General features: G+C 54.1%; 1 protein-coding gene across 1 annotated transcript; it reads left to right on the forward strand.

Moving 5' to 3' along the window:
• Nucleotides 1–327: 327 nt before the first annotated feature.
• Nucleotides 328–15,314, forward strand: CDX1 (caudal type homeobox 1). The gene is made up of 3 exons (XM_067730128.1): nt 328–760; nt 14,414–14,559; nt 15,108–15,314. The coding sequence occupies exons 1-3, from the start codon at nt 328–330 to the stop codon at nt 15,312–15,314; spliced, it is 786 nt and encodes a 261-aa protein (XP_067586229.1).
• Nucleotides 15,315–17,834: the final 2,520 nt, after the last annotated feature.

A 17,834-nucleotide genomic window follows, 5' to 3' on the forward strand; every position in this document is an offset into this window, starting at 1 on the left:
GCGATGCCTCGATGCTCGCTCAGGATGCGCCCTCCGCGCCCCCCACCCCCCTTGGCCCCGGCGTCCACCTCCCGCTTGGGGCGGCAATTTGTCTCCTTTTGAACCCCCCGCCCCCGACGGGTTTCCCCCTTTGATTCGCGGCCTGGAGGCTCCCCCCGCTTTGAAATGCAAACCCGCCTCGGCTGGGGCCGTGGCGGCCCGGAGCTATAAAAGGCCTGGGTGGGGCGGCGGCGGCAGGGCTGGGAGTTCAGGTGAGCAGTTGCTCGTCGGGGCGGCCGGCTGCGGCGGCTCCAGGGCCCAGCATGCGCGGGGGGCCCCGCGGCCACCATGTACGTGGGCTATGTGCTGGACAAGGAATCCCCCGTGTACCCCGGCCCCGCCAGGCCCGCCAGTCTCGGCCTGGGCCCGCAAGCCTACGGTCCCCCGCCGCCTCCGCAGTACCCCGACTTCACCGGCTACTCTCACGTGGAGCCGGGCCCCGTGCCCCCTGCGGCCTGGAGCACGCCCTTCTCTGCGCCCAAGGACGAATGGGCCGCCGCCTACAGTCCGGGCCCCGCGGCCTCCACCGCCAGCCCGGCCCCGCTGGCATTCGGGCCCCCTCCGGACTTTAGCGCGGTGCCCGCGCCCCCGGGGCCTGGGCCGGGTCTCCTGGCGCAGCCCCTCAGCGGCCCAGGCGCACCGTCCTCGCCCGGAGCGCAAAGGCGGACGCCCTACGAGTGGATGCGGCGCAGCGTGGCGGCCGGAGGCGGCGGTGGCAGCGGTAAGCACCCCTCCCTCACCCTGCGCCTCTGGACGGTTCCCCTGGGCGCCGGCAGGTGCTAGAGCGAGGCCCCGGCCGCCCCCTGTCTGACCTCTGCCCCGGCCCTGCTTGGGTTCCAGAGTGTGCCCGCCACCCCCGACTCTGTCCCTGCGGGCTGTTCTCTCAGCTTCCCCCTTCTGAATCCTGGAGCCTTGGGAAGCACACGCTGTCTTTCCCTGTAGACAGGGAGACTGAGACCCCAGCCATGAAGAACGATGCCTTGTGGTTGCGTGGCAAGGCCGGAACTAGACACAGGTCCCCAGACCTTTATCCCAGGGTAAACTTTTAGCAACACTGGCCCTGGTGGTCATCCGTTTCATGCACCCCTATCCCAGCCCCAAAGAGGGGCTGCAAACCCCCAAAGGACATGCACCGATTATGTGAACACCCGTAAGTCACTTTCCTTTCCAGGTCTCAGTCCCCCATCCATACAACGAAGAGATCGGTGGGTCATACCATTTGGACTAAAAAAGAGCCCTCTTTGGTTAGATTGGTGGTGGTGAAGGGTCCCTACCTTACCATCCCAGGGCTCGCCCTGAACTCTTGACCCTGGGGGAGGGGAAAGTAGGAGCAGTTGGGAAGGTGGCTACTGTTTGGCTCCTGAGCCTGTGAACCTTCTGCCCCCAGGCAGGCCTCTTGGATCCACCCTCTTCAAAGGCAGGGGAGGGGGCAGGACAAAGGCTCAGCTTTAATGAGGGGCCGCCTGACCTCCTTCATAGGTCCCCCCTTTGTCATGTAACAGGCTGGGCCTTGGCTCGGTAGTGACTCCTGTCGGCCAGAAAGTGAACATGATACCCATTGTCCCGACTGCGTCCGGCCTGTCCTGACAAAGGCCACCTGGCCTTAGGGGCGGGAAGTTGGCCTGCCCACCCTTTGATGTCCAGCCCCTCCTCCCTTTCCCCCAGCTGGGAGCGAGCCTAGGACATCCCCCACCTCCTCTCTCTCTTCACCTCCATGTCCCCACACACTCCCAGCAGACGCTGGGGAGGGCTGAGCAGCAGCTACGGGTTTGGCTGTATTTGTACCACCTCCTTGGGAGTCCCAGGGACACAGAACCTCCTGTCTGCCTCCGGAGGCCTCAGAGGACTGGGGTTTCTGTCCCAGCTGTGCCACTTGTCTCTGGACTTGGCTAAATAATAACAGCTAATGTTTATGGAACACTTACTAACGGAGCGAGCACTGACCTGATATCTTTTAATTCTTATAACTTTATCATGGGTGCTATTATCACCCCCGTCTTCAAGAGGAAGAAACTATGGCATAGAGAGGTTACAGAGTTGCGCAAGTATAGTTATACCTACGTGAGCAGTAAATGGTGGGGCTGGGATATGACCAAGCCTGTGCTCTACTCCTCTGAACAGCGTCTCTTAAACCAGCCATCTTTTCTGAGTGTCAGTTTCACCATCCCATGAGAGGGAAGGGTCTTGTACCTTTGTTTGAGTTACAAAAGGACCCCTTTGTGAAATCTGATGGGAAGTATAAATGTTCTCCCTAGAAAAACAAAGTGTTTCCTAATCGGGCAAACAATTTCAGGGGTTCTAGAGGCCCCCAGAAGCTTTACCCATAAACCTCGGTTGAGAATTTTCATTAGATTATATGAGAGGAAGTGTCTGGGGCCACTGACCCTCAGGGTCCTGCAGTTCTGTGTCTGTTCCCTGAAGAAGGAAGCCCACTTTTCCTGCTCCTTTATTCTGGTTGTTACTTCCTGCTGATCAGGTGACTTTGGAGATGGATGGGGAGGTTCCCCAGGGGCGGGGACTTGGAGAGAGGCCAGCACTATGTGAGGGGGAGAGAGTGGGTCAGTGGGTGGGGGTCAGAGGACTGGCAGGAGCCCTGGGGAGCTTCCAGGCTGTGTGATGTCAGGCAAGTCACGTCCCTCTGGGCACTGGAGCTGCCGAACTCAGTTCACCTCTGGCCTCGGAAGTCATTTGGAAACACTTGTCCCTGGGCACATAGGGGGCCTAGGAGTAACTCTGCCCAAAGGCAAAAGTCCTTTCCACCTTCACTCCCAGAAACTAAAATGAAGGGCCAAGGGAAGTTTGGGAGCTCCGGAGGAAAGTGGCCACCCCAGGAGCCAGGTGAGAGCCGTTCTGCCTTTTCGAAGGTAGAAGCTGCTACCTGTCCACTCAGGCAGCATCTGACTCTGACTCTTGAGGTGGGGTCAGAATTGGGGTGGGGTTACAGACCCTCCGTGAGAGAGAGGCCAAGCCCCTCTCCTCTTTGGCCTCAGTTTCTCCTTCTGGGCAATGAAGATACAGGGTCTCTGGGGGTGTTTCCCGGGTAAGGCTGTTGTCTGGGACAGCAGAGGGAAGGTCAGTGCATGCCATCTCCCCAGATGTTGCTGGTCACCTGTTCTTATTGTACCCTTCTTGCCCCTTCTTCCCTCTTCTGTGCCTCTAGCATTCTAGAATATCTGAACTGGACAGTTAGAGAACAGACATACAGATGGGAAACTGAAGCCTGGAGGTTTTAAGGCATGTTCCAGGTTCACACAAGTGGAGGCAGGGCTGGGATATATGTTGGATGAGTCAGTTTAAAATTTTCCAGTGGCTTCCCATTATATTTAGGGCAAAATCTACACTCCTTCCTGAGGTCTACAAAGCTGTATGTGCTACTGCAGGCAGGTCTTGTACACATACTGTTCCCTCTCCCTGGAAAACTCTTTCCCCAGACTCTTTGCAGGCTCTTTCTCACCATTCAGGTCTTAGCTTAATGGCCACCTCCTCAGAGAGGTCCTCCATGATGTTCCAAAGTAGGCAACCCCCACCAATACCCATTGATCATCTTTGCCATGTTTCCTTCAGAGCACTAACTTACTTATTTGTGAGTTTGTGTGTTGTCTATTCCCGCACCCACTGACAAGGTAAACTCCTATGAAGTCCAGAACCATGTCTGTTTGACCCATGGCTACATTCCAGGCACCCAGCTCAGTGTGTGGCATTTAGTAGGTGCTCAATACGTTTTGTTGAATGAATGAACAGGGCAAGTGTGAGGAACAGTAAGACAGCTCTGGGAGAAGAGGGGAGAGATGAGATCTCAACCTGGAGATGGGACCCATGACTGTCCAGCCGAGCAGCTCATGCCAGTGGTGGAAGCCTGGTTGCCCCCTTCTCCCTACTCCATGGATGGGACAGTACTCCATCCTCACCTGGGGAATTGGCGTTGCTGAGGCTGGGACTAAGATGCCAGCTTTCCCTAAGGAGGGGGCAGGAAAGATGGGGAAGATGTGGGAGAGGCTGTTATGTTGTCCATTAACCAGTTCTGAGTGATGACTTTCACTTGACTGAGGCCAGGATAGGAAATGACTACAAGGGGCTCTATTTTTTTTTTTTTTTTTCTGTCTTCCCCGTTTGCATCTATAAATATCAGCATTTTCCTTAGGAAGGTTCTAAATTATCCTTCTGCTGAAGGCTCAGCCTCCAATTCCTTGTGAATAGTTTTTCACAGGTTAATGGCCCATTGGGGTGGCTGAGGTCTCATACAAGTCGGGAGATGTCCGCTCAGATGATGAGACTCTTGCAGCAGGGTTTAGATCTTGGTCCATCCCCATCAGCCTTCAGATAGAGAAACTGAGGCCCGTGGAGGGGATGAACCCTCCTCTCCCCACCACATCCTAGACCCTCTCCCTTGGCCCATTGCCACAGTCACCAACCTGGCCTCTCACCTTCAGCCTCTCTCCGATGCCCTAGCCGCCCTCTAAACCATGGCTTCCCACTGCCATGGAATTGCCACTTCATTTTATGCCGTTTCATTGCTGTAAAATCCAGCTCCATTTCAGAGCCCTCTTGAGAACTGGCCCCAACCCACTCTTGAAGCCACTCTCCCGTTAGTTTGCCGAGATACAGAAATGCTTACCTGGGACAGTTAAGAGTCCGGCTTGGGAGCCTCAGGCCTGGGATTGCATTTCTGTCAGAAGCTGCATTAGCCACAGGCGAGTTAATTTGGATCATTTCTCTGAGTCTCAGCTTCTTCCACTGTAACATTAATAAGATTACACCTTGAAGCAATGGTGCCAGTAGAGCACAGCCCTGACCCTGGCACACAGTAGGCGCTCAGTGCACTGGCGCCTGGGACCATCTCTACCAGTCCTTAGCAGGTGCACGCGAGCACACACCTCACACTCCCTGCCTCTCTATTATGGGTCCCTTGACCTGAACTGCCCTCCCTTCCCTCTCCTACCTGTTTACCAGGTCAAATGCTGCTTCTTCTCCAAGGCCACCTCCTCTAGGAAGCCCTCCTTGGTTCCCTCCCCTACACACACTGTACCAGGCCCTTGTTTTGAACAACATTTATCACTGACTGTCTTGTTGATCCCTGCCATCTACCATCTGTTATCCCCTCAAGGAGCAGTGCTAATCAGTCCTGTCCTTCTCACCATACCTTGCACATTGTAGGAGCTCACGATAAAGCTAATAACTGTGGCATCAGCTGAGTCTTTACCATGTGCCAGGCACTGTGCCAAGAAGTTTGCATGGATGATCTGTTACGTCTCATAACAACTCTAAGAGGTGTGAGGAGCTATTATTAGCTTCATTTTACAGATAAAGTTAATGAAGCTCAGAGAGGGTGAGGTGGCTTGCCCAAGCTCACACAGCCGGGATGCTGCTGCACAGGGTTCAAACCTAGACTCTACGGCCTAATGAGCATCTATCAAATAAAGCAACACACTCAGAATGGGAGCCCAAGACCCCTCCCCATGTGCATTCCCGTCTAGGTGGGGAAAAGGAGGCCAGTCAGAGATGAGCTATAAGAGGCTGGAGGGGGAGGATGGGCACAGCAGGTGCCGGGCTGTTTAAAACTGGTTCTCAAGGCAGAAACTCCATTTGACACCTCATCTCTCAGATGTACCTGGGAAGCGGGGAGTGACCCAGTTAGAAGGTGGCAGAAGGCTTTTTTCGGTTGGGTGTTGCCCCACACGCACACTTAGGCACATATTGCTGCGGAGAGCTTGGGGAGCTGTTCTGAAGGTCCAAAACAGCTTTGTTAGCAGCAAGCCTGGCTTGTCAATGAGGAATTATCTTAATGAGATGACCCCTCAAGTTTCTGTCCTGGAGCTCTTGGGATTTGGACACATTTACATCTGGAGTCAGGTCCGGCACCCTGTTAACATGCTAAGCCCTCCCCCTGCCATACTTGCCCATCAACCTTATAGGGATGTGTCACATAGATCCCTCAGCATTACCAGAGAGAGGGAGCAGGCGTTGGTGAAAGCCGAGACTGACACTCCAGGCTCAACCCCCTCTGATGTCTTCCCATTTCTCTTGAAGTCAAATCCAAACCCCTCACCCCTGCTAGCCTCTCCAGGCTCATCACATGCCTCTTTCATTCAGTCACGTAGGCAGGCAGGCGGTAATAGTCTCTGAGTCTCTCTTCTGTGCCAAACATTCTGCTAGGTGCTAGAGATTCCTGCCAGAACAAGCAGACAGGGTCCCTCACAGAGCTGGTCCTCTGTTGCTGCTCTCTGCCTCAGGGCATTTGCACATGCTGTTCTGTCTTCCTGGGATATTCTTCCCCATTGGTGACATGGAAACCTCCTGCTCAACCATCATATCTTGGCTTAAATGTCACCTCCTCCAGGAGGTGACATTTAGCTGCCCCAAGCTAAATAAAGTAGGTTCCCTCCCCCACTGCCTCCCACCACTTAATCTAGCTCTCAGCTCCGTTGCTTTCCTTCACACTAATCACAGTTCGTAATTATTTCATTTGTTTGTTTTTAATCTACCCCCCCACCCCTGAAAAACAGGAATGAACTGTTTAACAAATAAGTACCGAGCACGTCCCACAGTAATAATAAAATGAACTAGCATCTATTGAGTACTCGCTATTTTTTCAAGTGCAGGTATTTTCGACCCCAGAACAGCACATTTCTCCATTAGATTAGTGACGTTGACTAAGGCTGTGGGAGCAGTGGAGCTGGACAGAAGGATGTCCTTTAGAGGTTGAGCCACCAGCTGATGGATTGGATGTGGGAAGCGGGGGAAGGGCCACCTAGGCTTTTGGCCTGAGTGGCCTGAGGATGGGGGCCATTTACTGCGAGGAGAAGACCAGGAAGCGGTAGGTCTGTGTTAGGTTTAACAAGGATTCATCAAGTACTCGCTGTGTGTGTCTGGCACTGTTGTGGAACCAAATGAGCAAGGTGGCATGGTCTCTCCCCTCGCAGAGCATTCAGGGAGCCAGGAACCAAGGGGAGGGGATTTGCCAAGGTTCCTCAATGAGCTAGAGAAAGGCTGGAGTCCCGAGCCCCAACCTGCACCTCCGCCCCAAATGTGACTCTTCACGTCCCACGCCTGTGGATGATTAGTCAGGAACTTCAACTCCAGACCAGAGGAGGATAGGGCAGAGGCCTGGAGACTCCACCAGGAAACAGCTGGTGGCCTCAAGTTGTTCAGCCCGGAAGAAGATGTGAAGGGATACAGTTGCTGCTTGCAACTCTTAGAAGGGCTGTTCTAGGCCAAGGGTGCCCCTTATTTCTGGTGCCCCTTGTGGAAAATCCTGGGAAGAATATAGATGGGTGACGGATGCAAGAACAGGCTGCTTTGTAGATAGTCCAGGCAGTCTGGTTACATATGCTATGCGGGTGTGAGCATCTGGCCCTGGCTGGGAGTTTGGTCCAGCTGTGTTGTCCAATAGAACTTTCTATAGCTCTATATCTATGCTGTTCAGTGTGCTAGCCACGAGCTACATGTGTCTATTGAGCCCTTGCTATATGGTTAGTGTGACTAAAGAGCTGAATTTTTAATTCCATTTAATTAATTTTAATTTAAATAGCCACACGTGGCTAGTAGCTGTCATACAGCACAGTGCAGGAAAATCCCTCTCGAGACTTTCTAGAATGTAATCCATTCCAGATGGGCTCCTTATTCTCCACTGAGGAATCTCTCTTGCCTCTTTTGTCTCTGCAGTCATCATCTTCTCCTTCTTCTTCCTCCTCCTCTTCCTTTTTCTTCATCATTGTCACAGATAGCTTTTATTACTAACTACCTTGTTAAAGAAATGATCACATCTCATCTCCACAGCTACCATGTCTAAAGGAGGCATTCGTGTCCTCATTTGACAGATGAGTAAACTGGGATTCAGAGAGGTTCAGTGACTTGCCTGGGTTCCCACTGCTGGCACCTGGCCTGACTGGGTTAGAACCACTGCGTCTATCTGACTCTGAAGTTTCTGTCCTCTTCACTGCTTCTCGTAGCCAAGTCAGGTTGTGGACCTCCTTGAGAAGACAGGAGAGGGGTAGAGGCCTGGGAGGAGGAGGGGGCGGTGCTGACTGAGTGCTGTGACTAGGAAGGAGGGTGACAGTGGGGTGGAGAAACTTGCCTAAGGCTACAGGGCCCCTGAGTGTGGCTGGCCTGCCTATCCTCCTCTCATCGCACCCCTGCCCCCATGCCAGCCTCGCCCCTGCTCCAGGAATGAGCAGGGGTGAATGAGGAACTGTGCTAGAACAGCCTGGGACTGGCAAACCAGCCAGAACAAGGACCAGTCATGGGCCCAGTAGAGAGCCTCATTGCCCAGGGAGGATATCCGTCCACCATTGAACTGGGTGGGTCAGGGCTGCTGCAGCAGAAGTCCCACCCACTGGTAGTACAGTTGAGGAAATGGGTCCAAGCTGAACATCACATGTCCGGCTGGTGGCCTGGCCAGACCTCCCCACCCCTAGGCCTATGTTCTTTGCCCTGCGGCTCCCCATCAGGCAGCATTCCTACCTCTCCCAAGGGATCCCTCCCACAGGCACTTGTGCAAATAGCTCAGTTTTCCTTGTCGTGTCCATAGCTCTTTGCCCTTTGCAAACTGCTTTCACACCCATTCTGTTCCCTGAGGGAAGGAAAGCCCAGAGAAATTCAATCCCTTGTCAAGTCCTTTAGCTAAGGATGCAGACCTGGGCCCAGGTCCTTAAGGGAGGACTCAGAGCTACACAGAAGTTCAGAATCTACAGGGCCCTCGGAGCTGACACCAAACCTTCTTCTGATGCACAGGAGAAACTGAGGCCCAGAGAGGAGAAGGGACTTATTTAAGGCCACACAGATGGCACAGAACTGGAGGCTGGTGGTTCAGAATCCCCTCTGGTAGGCTTGTTAAAGATGGCAGGGAGACCAGGATGCAATAGATCTGAGAGCTTGGGAATATGTATTTTTAACAAGCATCCGTGCATGCATATGTGCATTCCTTTGTGTGTGTGTGTGTGTATGTGTGTCGGTCGAGGTTGTGGGGATTTTGATTTACAGCCAGTGGGGCTGGACCACACAGAGAGGGGTCATGGATCTGTGTCCCAAGCCCTAGGGCCAGAGCTGGCAGTGTCATCCCTCAGGGCCACAAACCCAGCAGGAAGAGGTCAAAGGAAATGCTGACCCAGAGGCCACTCAATTTTCCTGGAGCCACCTAACCCGCCCTGGGGGCAGAGGCTGAACTCTGGTCCAGGATAGATGGGGAGGCCCCACTGCAGACCGCCAGGCTCCTGCCCTCTATCCTCCAGCTGGGCAGGCCCAGTTTCTAGACTCTCAGACAGGGAAATCAGTCTTAGACTTCTTTCAGCAATAATAACAAATATAATCAGAGCATCAACAAACATTGGTAGCTTCATGTTTCCAAGTTGGAAGGGACCTTATAAATAAACAGTCTCATCCAACACATAGCCCATTGCTCAGATCCGTTTCCCAGGATCCCTGTCATGTGGTTATCCCACCATGGAAATGAATAAGATCTACCTTGCCCTGTGTACCTACTGTGTGCCAGGTACTGTGCCAGGCATCATTCATCCATCCATCTCAAGTGATCCCCTGTACACCCGAGGGTTGGAGATCATTATGGGAGACCTTACACTGGGCCATAGGTTCTAATGCTGTTTCTGAGTCTAGACAGACCTGGGCTAAATCCCACCTTCCAGATGTGCAGACCTTGCTGAAAGTCAGTTTTCTCATCTGTAAACTAGGGATAACAGTCGCACAGCTTCGTAGGTTGTTGAGAGATGGATGCAAAGTGCCTGACACATGGACATATTGACCATTATTAGAATAATAATTATCCCCATTTTATAGATACAGAATTTTAGGCTCAGAGAGGTGAGGTGTCCTAGATCACCCAGCCATTGAGAAGCTGCATGGCGCAGCCCTGGAGGTCTACTTGCCCAAACAACCACATGTCAGGGTCACCTGGAGAGCTATTCAAGTATCAAATCCCAGAGGCCCACTTCAGTCCCATTGAGTCTGAACTTCCGGGCCAGAATCTGTGCTTTTAAAAAGCTCCCCAGGCAATTCTGAGGCTGCTGGTCAGGGATTTAGAACCATCAGCCTGGCGCTTCCCAGGACCTCTGCCGTGCGTGCTTTAGGGATGGGAAGCTTGCTACCTCCATGGCAGCCTGAGCATATGGACGGGCCATTCCTCACAACCCACAGCCAGAGCGGAGAGAAAGCCTCTCATCTGCACAGTTATCCAAGGCTCTTCTCTCCCCATGCTTCACCCCTAAGAGCTGCTAGGGGGGCTCCCACCCTCCCTCCCACCTACTCGCACTGGCATCTGGCCCAGAGGGTTATTCATTAGGTGGCTGGGAGTGGCCTGGCTCCCATCAGACACCTGTTACAGGAGCCCGGACTTCCCTCTTAGGCCCAGTGTCCCAAGGGCCTGTAAATCATTCATCCTGGGCGCTCTCCCTGCCCCACCACTGTCACGCACCTCCCTGCCCCCTCTCTCCTGGGCCCCCAGGGTGGCACAGGTGTTCACAGGAGGGGAAAGGAGGTTTGCTCATGGCAGTGGGGAGTTCTGGCCCAGAGCTGGGACTGGAGCCCAGGGCTCCTGACTGTCATTAAAAATACAAATTCACATCTGCACATGGTAAAAATTTAAACATCCCAAAGACTGCCTCCTACCTATGGCTCCCCAGCCTCTAGTCCCCTCTCCAAGGCACGCCAACCCCCATTACTGGTTTCTTGTGTATTCTTTCAGAAAGAACTTGGGCCACAAACATGTTTGAATGTGTGTGTGTGTGTGTGTGTGTGTGTGTGTGTGTATTCCATTTTTATACAAAAATAGCAACATACTATTTACAACATTTTGCCTTTTTTTAAACTTAACAATATATTTTTAGAAATTGCTCCATATTGGCACCTACGGAGCTTTAGAATTTCTTTTTAGTGACTGTGTAGTGCTCCTCTCCATGGATGTACCATCTCTTATCTTATTAACCAGTCCTGACTCATAGACATGTACATTGTCCTTAGTTCTGTGCTATTTGAAACAGCTACCTCTTTGGGCATTTTTCTGTGGGATTGATCCCTAGAAGTGGGATTAATGAGTCAAAGGGCATGTGCATGTTAAATGAGGCTGAGATCACCAAGTTGGGCCCCAAGGAGGATGTTCCCATTATCACCTTCTGGACGGCAGGTGGGACTCCCTGGTTCCTGGACCACACAGTGCGATATCAAACATTTTGGTTTTGGGCAGAGCCATTTTGTTAGCAATAACATTGTGTGCTTTGAGCAACTCCACCAGATGGAAGTGGCCGATGTGTTCCTGAGCCCACCAGCCCTTCTCTTGGGTCCAGGGAGGGGGTGACAGGGCCTGTAGGCTGGGTCTTCACTGGCAGCCTTGCTAGAGTCTGCAACTATGCAGAGAGGAGTAACTATGCAGCTGGAGTCCCATCTCTCATCTAATTCCCTCCGTCCCCCGACCCAAAAGAGCCTGGCTGGAGGTCAGGAAGCCTGAGCCCAGGTTTATACCACCACCAGAAAGGATGGCCCTCCACAAATGCCCTTTTCTGAGCCTCAATTTCTCCCAACTATGAAACGGGCGCAGTGGATCCCCATTTGCTCGTCAGGAAGGATGGGACCGAGGGTTGGGTGCCTGAGGGAAGGGGGGGTGTCTTTATAATCTCTCAGGCTGAGGTTTGGGTGGGCAGGGAGCCTCCGCCCCCTACCTCAGGCTGTGAATCTTCTAGGCATTTTCAACCTGTGGGCCATCCAGCCCCAGCCCAGGGCTTTCAGAAATCTGCCCTCACCATGGCCTGGACCCACTCTTCCCAGAAATACAAGTAGATGGGTGGTCTGTTGTTTGAGCTTCTGCTGCCAATGCTTAGAGGGCCCTATAGCAGTCTCTGTGGACCCTGAATCTGGTGGGGTGAGGAGCTGTGCACTAGAGCAGGAGGGAGACCTGCAGGCCTGGTGAAATGGCCTTGGGCAAGTCCACAGCACCCTGGGGCTTCAATGACCCTGACTGTACGGGGAGGTTGGACCAGAAGGACTCACAAGGGCTCTCTTATTTGGACCTCTGGACGCTGTATAACCATCCTGAACGTCAGTCTCTTCATCTATAAAGTGGGAGGAGACTAAACTCCCATGACCCCTTCTGGCTTCAGCCCAGTGAACCCAGTGGGGCTGTGGGTTCAGAGCTCTGCTGGGTTTCAGTGGTGGTGCATTAGGCAGAACAGTTTTTGAGCCGGCGTTGAATTTTCTAGGTCAAGGAGGGGCCCCATCTGGAGCCAAGGCCTCGGCAGCCACCCCCTTGTCCCTTTCCTGGGCTAGGCCTGGCCAAGGGCCGAGGCTGTCCTGTGCTGCGTCGGGCAGTGGGCTGAGGTCAGTGGTTGTGGAAGAGTCCAGTGTGGTTCTGCTGCTCTGGCAGGAAGCCCAGGGAAAAGAGCCGAGAAACATGTGCTGTCTCCTGTTCTCCACAAGCCCTTTGGCTCTGAGGAGCCCAGCACTAGCCTGCCAAGCTGTGTGGGCCGGACCGGCGCTGGTGTGGGGGGGGGGTGGTTAGCGCAGGGGTGCCGAGGAGCGGGCAGGCCCAGAGCTGGGGCCAGGGAGGTGAAGGCCAGGTTACTGCGGGGGCCCTTGGCTGAAGTGGGATGGGTTCGATGGTTATGCAGACCTGCCATGCCCTGGCGGGACACATGGGTGGGTCTGAAAAGTGCTTGCGCCTGCCTCCTGTTTATAGCCGCAGGCTCAGCTTCTTACAAGGAAACTGGTGTTGAGTCCGGCCCCCACAGCAGCCCAGGCCAAGCGTGACTCTTAATATTCTCTCCAGACGGACCTCTGATCCCAGCCCGAAAGAGATCCCTGACATTAACCCAGTCGGTCCTCAAATCCACTTCCGGGCCCCAGGCTGAGCCTCGTGTGGAAGTCAAGCCAGCCCTGCCTGGGTTATGGCAGGTCTCCCCACACGTCCCCCTTCTCACCAATCTGTTCTCCATGCAGCAGCCAGAGTAATCTTAAATCCTCCATCAGACCTCTTGTCTCCTCTGCTCAGAAGCCTGCAATGGCTCCTGTCCCAGACGCACTAAAACCCAGAGTCCCTCCCGGGGCCCGTAGGCCCAGCTCGACCTGTCCGCTCCCTTGGCTCACGGCACCCCGGGCGCACCAGCCTCCTCACTGTTCCTTACTCTTCATGCGGCAGGCATGCCCTCCATCAGGGCCTTTGCACCTACTGTTCCCTCCGCCTGGGAACCTCTTCCCCAGACAGCTGCATTGCTCTTTCCCTCACCTCCTTTAGATCTTTGCTTAAGTTCCCCTTCAAGGTAAGGCCTTCATGGACCACTGTATTTAAAATCACAGCCTCACTCCTCCCTCAATTCCCAGTCCTTTTTTGTCTCTGAAATACTTATCATCAATCAACATATCAACTAATTTCCATATTTATTTTATTTTTGCCCATCTCCCTCCACTAGAACCTAAGCTTCACGAGGGCAGGGACTCTTTGTTTTGCTCACTGCTGCACCCAGCACTTGGCCACAGCAGGAACTCAGTAAATATTTGTGGGCTGATCTGAGTACTCCTGCTCTGTGCCTGGGCACAGGCTGGAGTGTAGATGGCTCCGGGCAGAGCGGTCCCCAGCCCCTGGTGCAGCCCCAGCTCAGGGCTTGGCACCTAGAACCAGGGCCTTCTGAGGAGCCTGACAGGTCCTGGGGAGCCACCGGCAGCCCCAGTCCTTTCTGTTTGATTGTGCGGCCACCAACCACCAGGCATTTGACAGGAATTGAGGAGCATATACCCCAGGGCGGTTCCTGCAAGCCGCCTGCTTCAGCCTCCGGCTGTGACGGCCCCTCCTGCTCTCCTTGCGCACAGGAGAGAGGAGCAGCTGACGTCTCGTTATCTCAAGCTACCCTTGCTGCCAGGTGTTCCTTCCTCCAAGTCTCTAGTGCTCAGACCTGCGGTCTGAGGAGCCCCAAATTGGAACCACCTGGGAGCTTGTGAAAATGGAGACTCCACGCCAAGGCTTTCTACTTCACGTTCTCGGTGACAGGCTGGAAGCTGTGTTTTTCACAAGCTCCCCGCATGTCTGTTCTGCAGCCACACCTGGGAACTGTTGCACGAAAGCGGGTGGGCCTGGCAATCAGAGTAGGGCTCTGGGTCAGGAGACTTGGGCTGAAACCCCCAACTCCCCCCGCTGCTTGCTGGGTAACCCTGGGCAAGTTGCTTCCCCTCTCTGAGCCTTAGGGCCCCCCAGATGGGCATGAGAACAGTGCTTGCCTCCTAGGTCAAGAGTCTCGAAGCCTGAGCCTGGGAGAATGACTGTTACTCCCTCAAGGTCCTTCTTCAGGGGCCCTGGATTGCTCTTCCCCCTGGGAGCCCTGCCTTGGCCTTTTGCAAGCTCCCCTCCCCACTCACCTCTCCTCCTGGCACCTCTGCTTCTTAGGTAAGACCCGGACCAAGGACAAATACCGCGTGGTCTACACCGACCACCAGCGCCTGGAGCTGGAGAAGGAATTCCACTACAGCCGTTACATCACCATACGGCGGAAGTCAGAGCTGGCCGCCAATCTGGGACTCACTGAACGTCAGGTGTGTGGGGCTCCCACCTCAGCCACAGGAGCAGTCCCGGGAGTCTGGCCTCCAGGCTGCCAGGCAGATTATGGAGCTCAGTCGAGGGAGGAGAACAGAGAGGTTGTCTCCCAGCCATGGTCATACAACACAATAGAAACTGAGCTACTGCCAATCCCCCGGCCAATTAAACCCAATATCCCTGACCACCAAAAGGAGCATGGGGGCCTGATTAGCTATAGGCTACAGCGGGCTTTGATCAGTGCTGTTTAAATCCAGAGGAGGGAGCGGTCACAGGGAGAACAGGGAAGGCTTCCTGGAGGAGGGGTGTTAGAGCATGGCTTTGGAAGATGGAGAGGAAGAGGGTTACAGAGGAAGTTGTCTTAAGAGTAGGGGAGCAAGTTCCAGAGGGGGAGAACATGTTCAGGGTCCATGAACAGTTGGGGTAGCCGGAGCAAGTGGGAAGCCCCAAGCACCACATCGAAAAACAAGAGCTCCACTGCCCTTCCTCTTGTTCTGACATTCGGTCTCCCCACCGCCCACCCCATCTCTCTTCTCTGACCCCACAGGTAAAGATCTGGTTCCAAAACCGGCGGGCAAAGGAGCGCAAAGTGAACAAGAAGAAGCAACAGCAGCAGCCTTCACAGCCACCCCCGCCCGCCCACGATGTCACCGCCACTCCAGCTGGGCCACCTCTGGGGGGCCTGTGCCCCAGCTCCGCCAGCCTCCTGGGCACCTCCTCCCCAATGCCTGTCAAGGAGGAGTACCTACCGTAGCCCCCCGACCAGCCTTGTGGGCTGGGGGCCTTGAGGACTCAGGGGCTAGGAATGTGGCTCCTGTGGGGGCCCAGGAGGCCTAGTCTGAGTCCCAAGCCCTGCCACTGACCTGCTGAGTAACCTTGGACCAACCACCCACGCAGCCCCTGCGTCCCCTGGGCCCATCTGTGCAGCGAGCCTGCTGGATGAGGACCTTTTCCAGCTCTGGTGATCTAGGCCTCAGGCGGACAAGGGAGCCTGGGGTGGGAGGTCTTAATCCCCAGGGGGCTAGGTGAGGGGGCCACCCAGCTCCTCCTCCAGAGGCTCAAAGGTGGGAGGCTGCTGTAGGGACTAGACTCCTGGAGAAAGGAGATGGAACCGAGAGAAGATGGAAGGCTTGCAGACCGTGACCTGAGGGGGGGAGGGGGGAGGGTGTCAGCTCACACCTGCCTTTTCCTGCAGCCTCACCTCTACCTGCCCCCCCCACCCCCCGCCCCGGCGTAACATGCACCAAACCCTCTCCAGGCTGGATGCAAAGCGCAAAGCCCACAGGATTGGGCCTGAGCAAGAGGCTCTGGGCTACAGAGCCATATTCCCTCACTCAGATTCTCAGTGGAGATTCCAGGTTGTGGGGAAGGCCTCTGAACGGGGACAGAGGGGCAGAGTCCATCCTACCAAGTCTCTACCACCCCACCGGGCTGTCCCTCAGGGCCCAGGCCCCAGGGAGCCCCCAGAGAACTTTCTCTGGACCAAGCAGACTCACAGCTGGGCAAGGGGCTGCCCAGAGAGTGGAATCTCTTGAATGCAGCTTCAAGAATAAAATTTCTTTTCTCTTTTTAAAAATGTATGAAAATCATTATACATAGCATGAAAGGAAGATGTTAAAGGAGTGTAAATCATCCTTGCCCTTCTCAGCAACTGCATAGTCCCTCCTAGTCTCTGTAGGCCTACCACAAGGTCACCTTTAAAATACTTCTGAAAGATCAAAACAGGACCTCATTAGAGTAAGGCTATGAGACTGTTAAATTTTAAGTCCATTTTGTAAGCAGAATCATCAGATTCAATATTTCAGTCTTTTGAATTTTTCAAATACTTTCAACTCAGGGTTTTCTTTCAACAGATGACATTCGTTGGGCACCCCGTATGCCAGGCATGGCTGGGCCCAGGGAATGTACAGTCCTTGCCACCCAGAAGTTCCCAGTCTGATCTATGCTCTAGGTATCAGGGTAGCAGAGCATCCAGGGAGTCCAGAGCGAGCTCCCAGCTTATCCTGGAGGGTCTGGAAGGCTTCCTGGAGGAGGTGATTTTAAACTGAGGCCTACCTAAAGGACTAGTAGGTGCTGTCAGGCCAAGAAGGAGGAATAGTAAAAAAAAGATTAAGAGGAATATGAACTTGAAGTACACTTTTTAAAAACTCCTGAGAAAAGCTGCTATTTTGAACTCCCTTCCAGAGGTGGGCAGGAGTCTGCGCCCTGGGGCCTTCACTCCCTAGAGGGCTCTGGTGCCAGCTGCCTGCCCCTCTGTTTACTGTTCTGGGAGGTGGCCTAGCCATAAAAAGTGTATGCAGCCTGCCTGCCTGCCCTTTGCTCCTGGGGCACATGACCACAATGCACGAGGTGGATCCAGTCCCCACGTGAGCCCCTGAAGAGCAGAGGTGCTTCTCTCTCCTCCTCCTGCTGTTGGCCTGGGAGACATCATGGCTTCACTGAGGATGGTGGACATCTAAGGCATGGGAACCAGGTGGTACCAGGGGAGAGGACCAGGGTTCCAGGAGCAGAGGAAGAGGGTTGGTGGCAGGGTGGCTAGCGGTGAGTGAATATAGGTTTCTGATCGTCAAAAGCGTTTGCTGTGTGACCCTGGGGTAATTGCTTCACCCCTCTGAGCCTCATTTCCCCATCTGTAAGACTGGGGAGCTTGTTTACCAAGAAGAAATGACTCTGGTCAAATCAGTTTGAGAAGTCCTGCAGACTCAACCCTTCTGGGAGAGTCACACTGGTGCCTTAACACATCAAAGGCTCTGACAAGTCCCACAGCAAAGAAGACCCTTGAATTTTCTTTTATCCAGCATTCCCCATGCTTCACTACCCAGGAGCCCGCTACCAGCACCTACCAGCACCCCAGTGAACACCGCTCTGGAGTGTGGGAACGCTGTGGGCTGGAGGGCCACACTTCAGCTGTGACTCGGTCAGTGTTTAGTAGCAGATTTTGTTGTCACATGGCCTGGATTCCAGCTTGACTACTTCCAAGCTGTGAGACTTCAGGCAAGTTACTTAGCTTCTCTGAGCCTCAGCCTCCCCATTTGTCAAATGGAAATAAAATACTCTAAGCTATCTAAGCTATCTCAGAATTATGTTTCGCACAGGGCCCGGCACACAGTAAGTTCTGGGTTTTAGCCACCTGCTCCCTGGGCTGCTGCATCCCAGTGTGATGCTGGCAGGCCTGACTGATGTTCTAACTACCCCCACCCCCAGTGCTGAGGACAGATGGTGGCTGGGAAGATCTGAGGCAGGACAAGGCCGCCCCCAGCCACAGGGAGACCTC

This window comes from Pseudorca crassidens, chromosome 3 (genome assembly GCF_039906515.1).
Source record: "Pseudorca crassidens isolate mPseCra1 chromosome 3, mPseCra1.hap1, whole genome shotgun sequence".
In the NCBI taxonomy this organism is placed as follows: Eukaryota; Metazoa; Chordata; class Mammalia; order Artiodactyla; family Delphinidae; genus Pseudorca; species Pseudorca crassidens.

Coding starts and splice junctions, on each gene's coding strand:
- CDX1 (XM_067730128.1), top strand. CDS start 328: ATGTACGTGGGCTATGTGCTGGACAAGGAATCCCCCGTGTACCCCGGC. Junction 761..14,413: donor CGGAGGCGGCGGTGGCAGCG/GTAAGCACCCCT, acceptor TCTGCTTCTTAG/GTAAGACCCGGACCAAGGAC. Junction 14,560..15,107: donor TGGGACTCACTGAACGTCAG/GTGTGTGGGGCT, acceptor CTGACCCCACAG/GTAAAGATCTGGTTCCAAAA.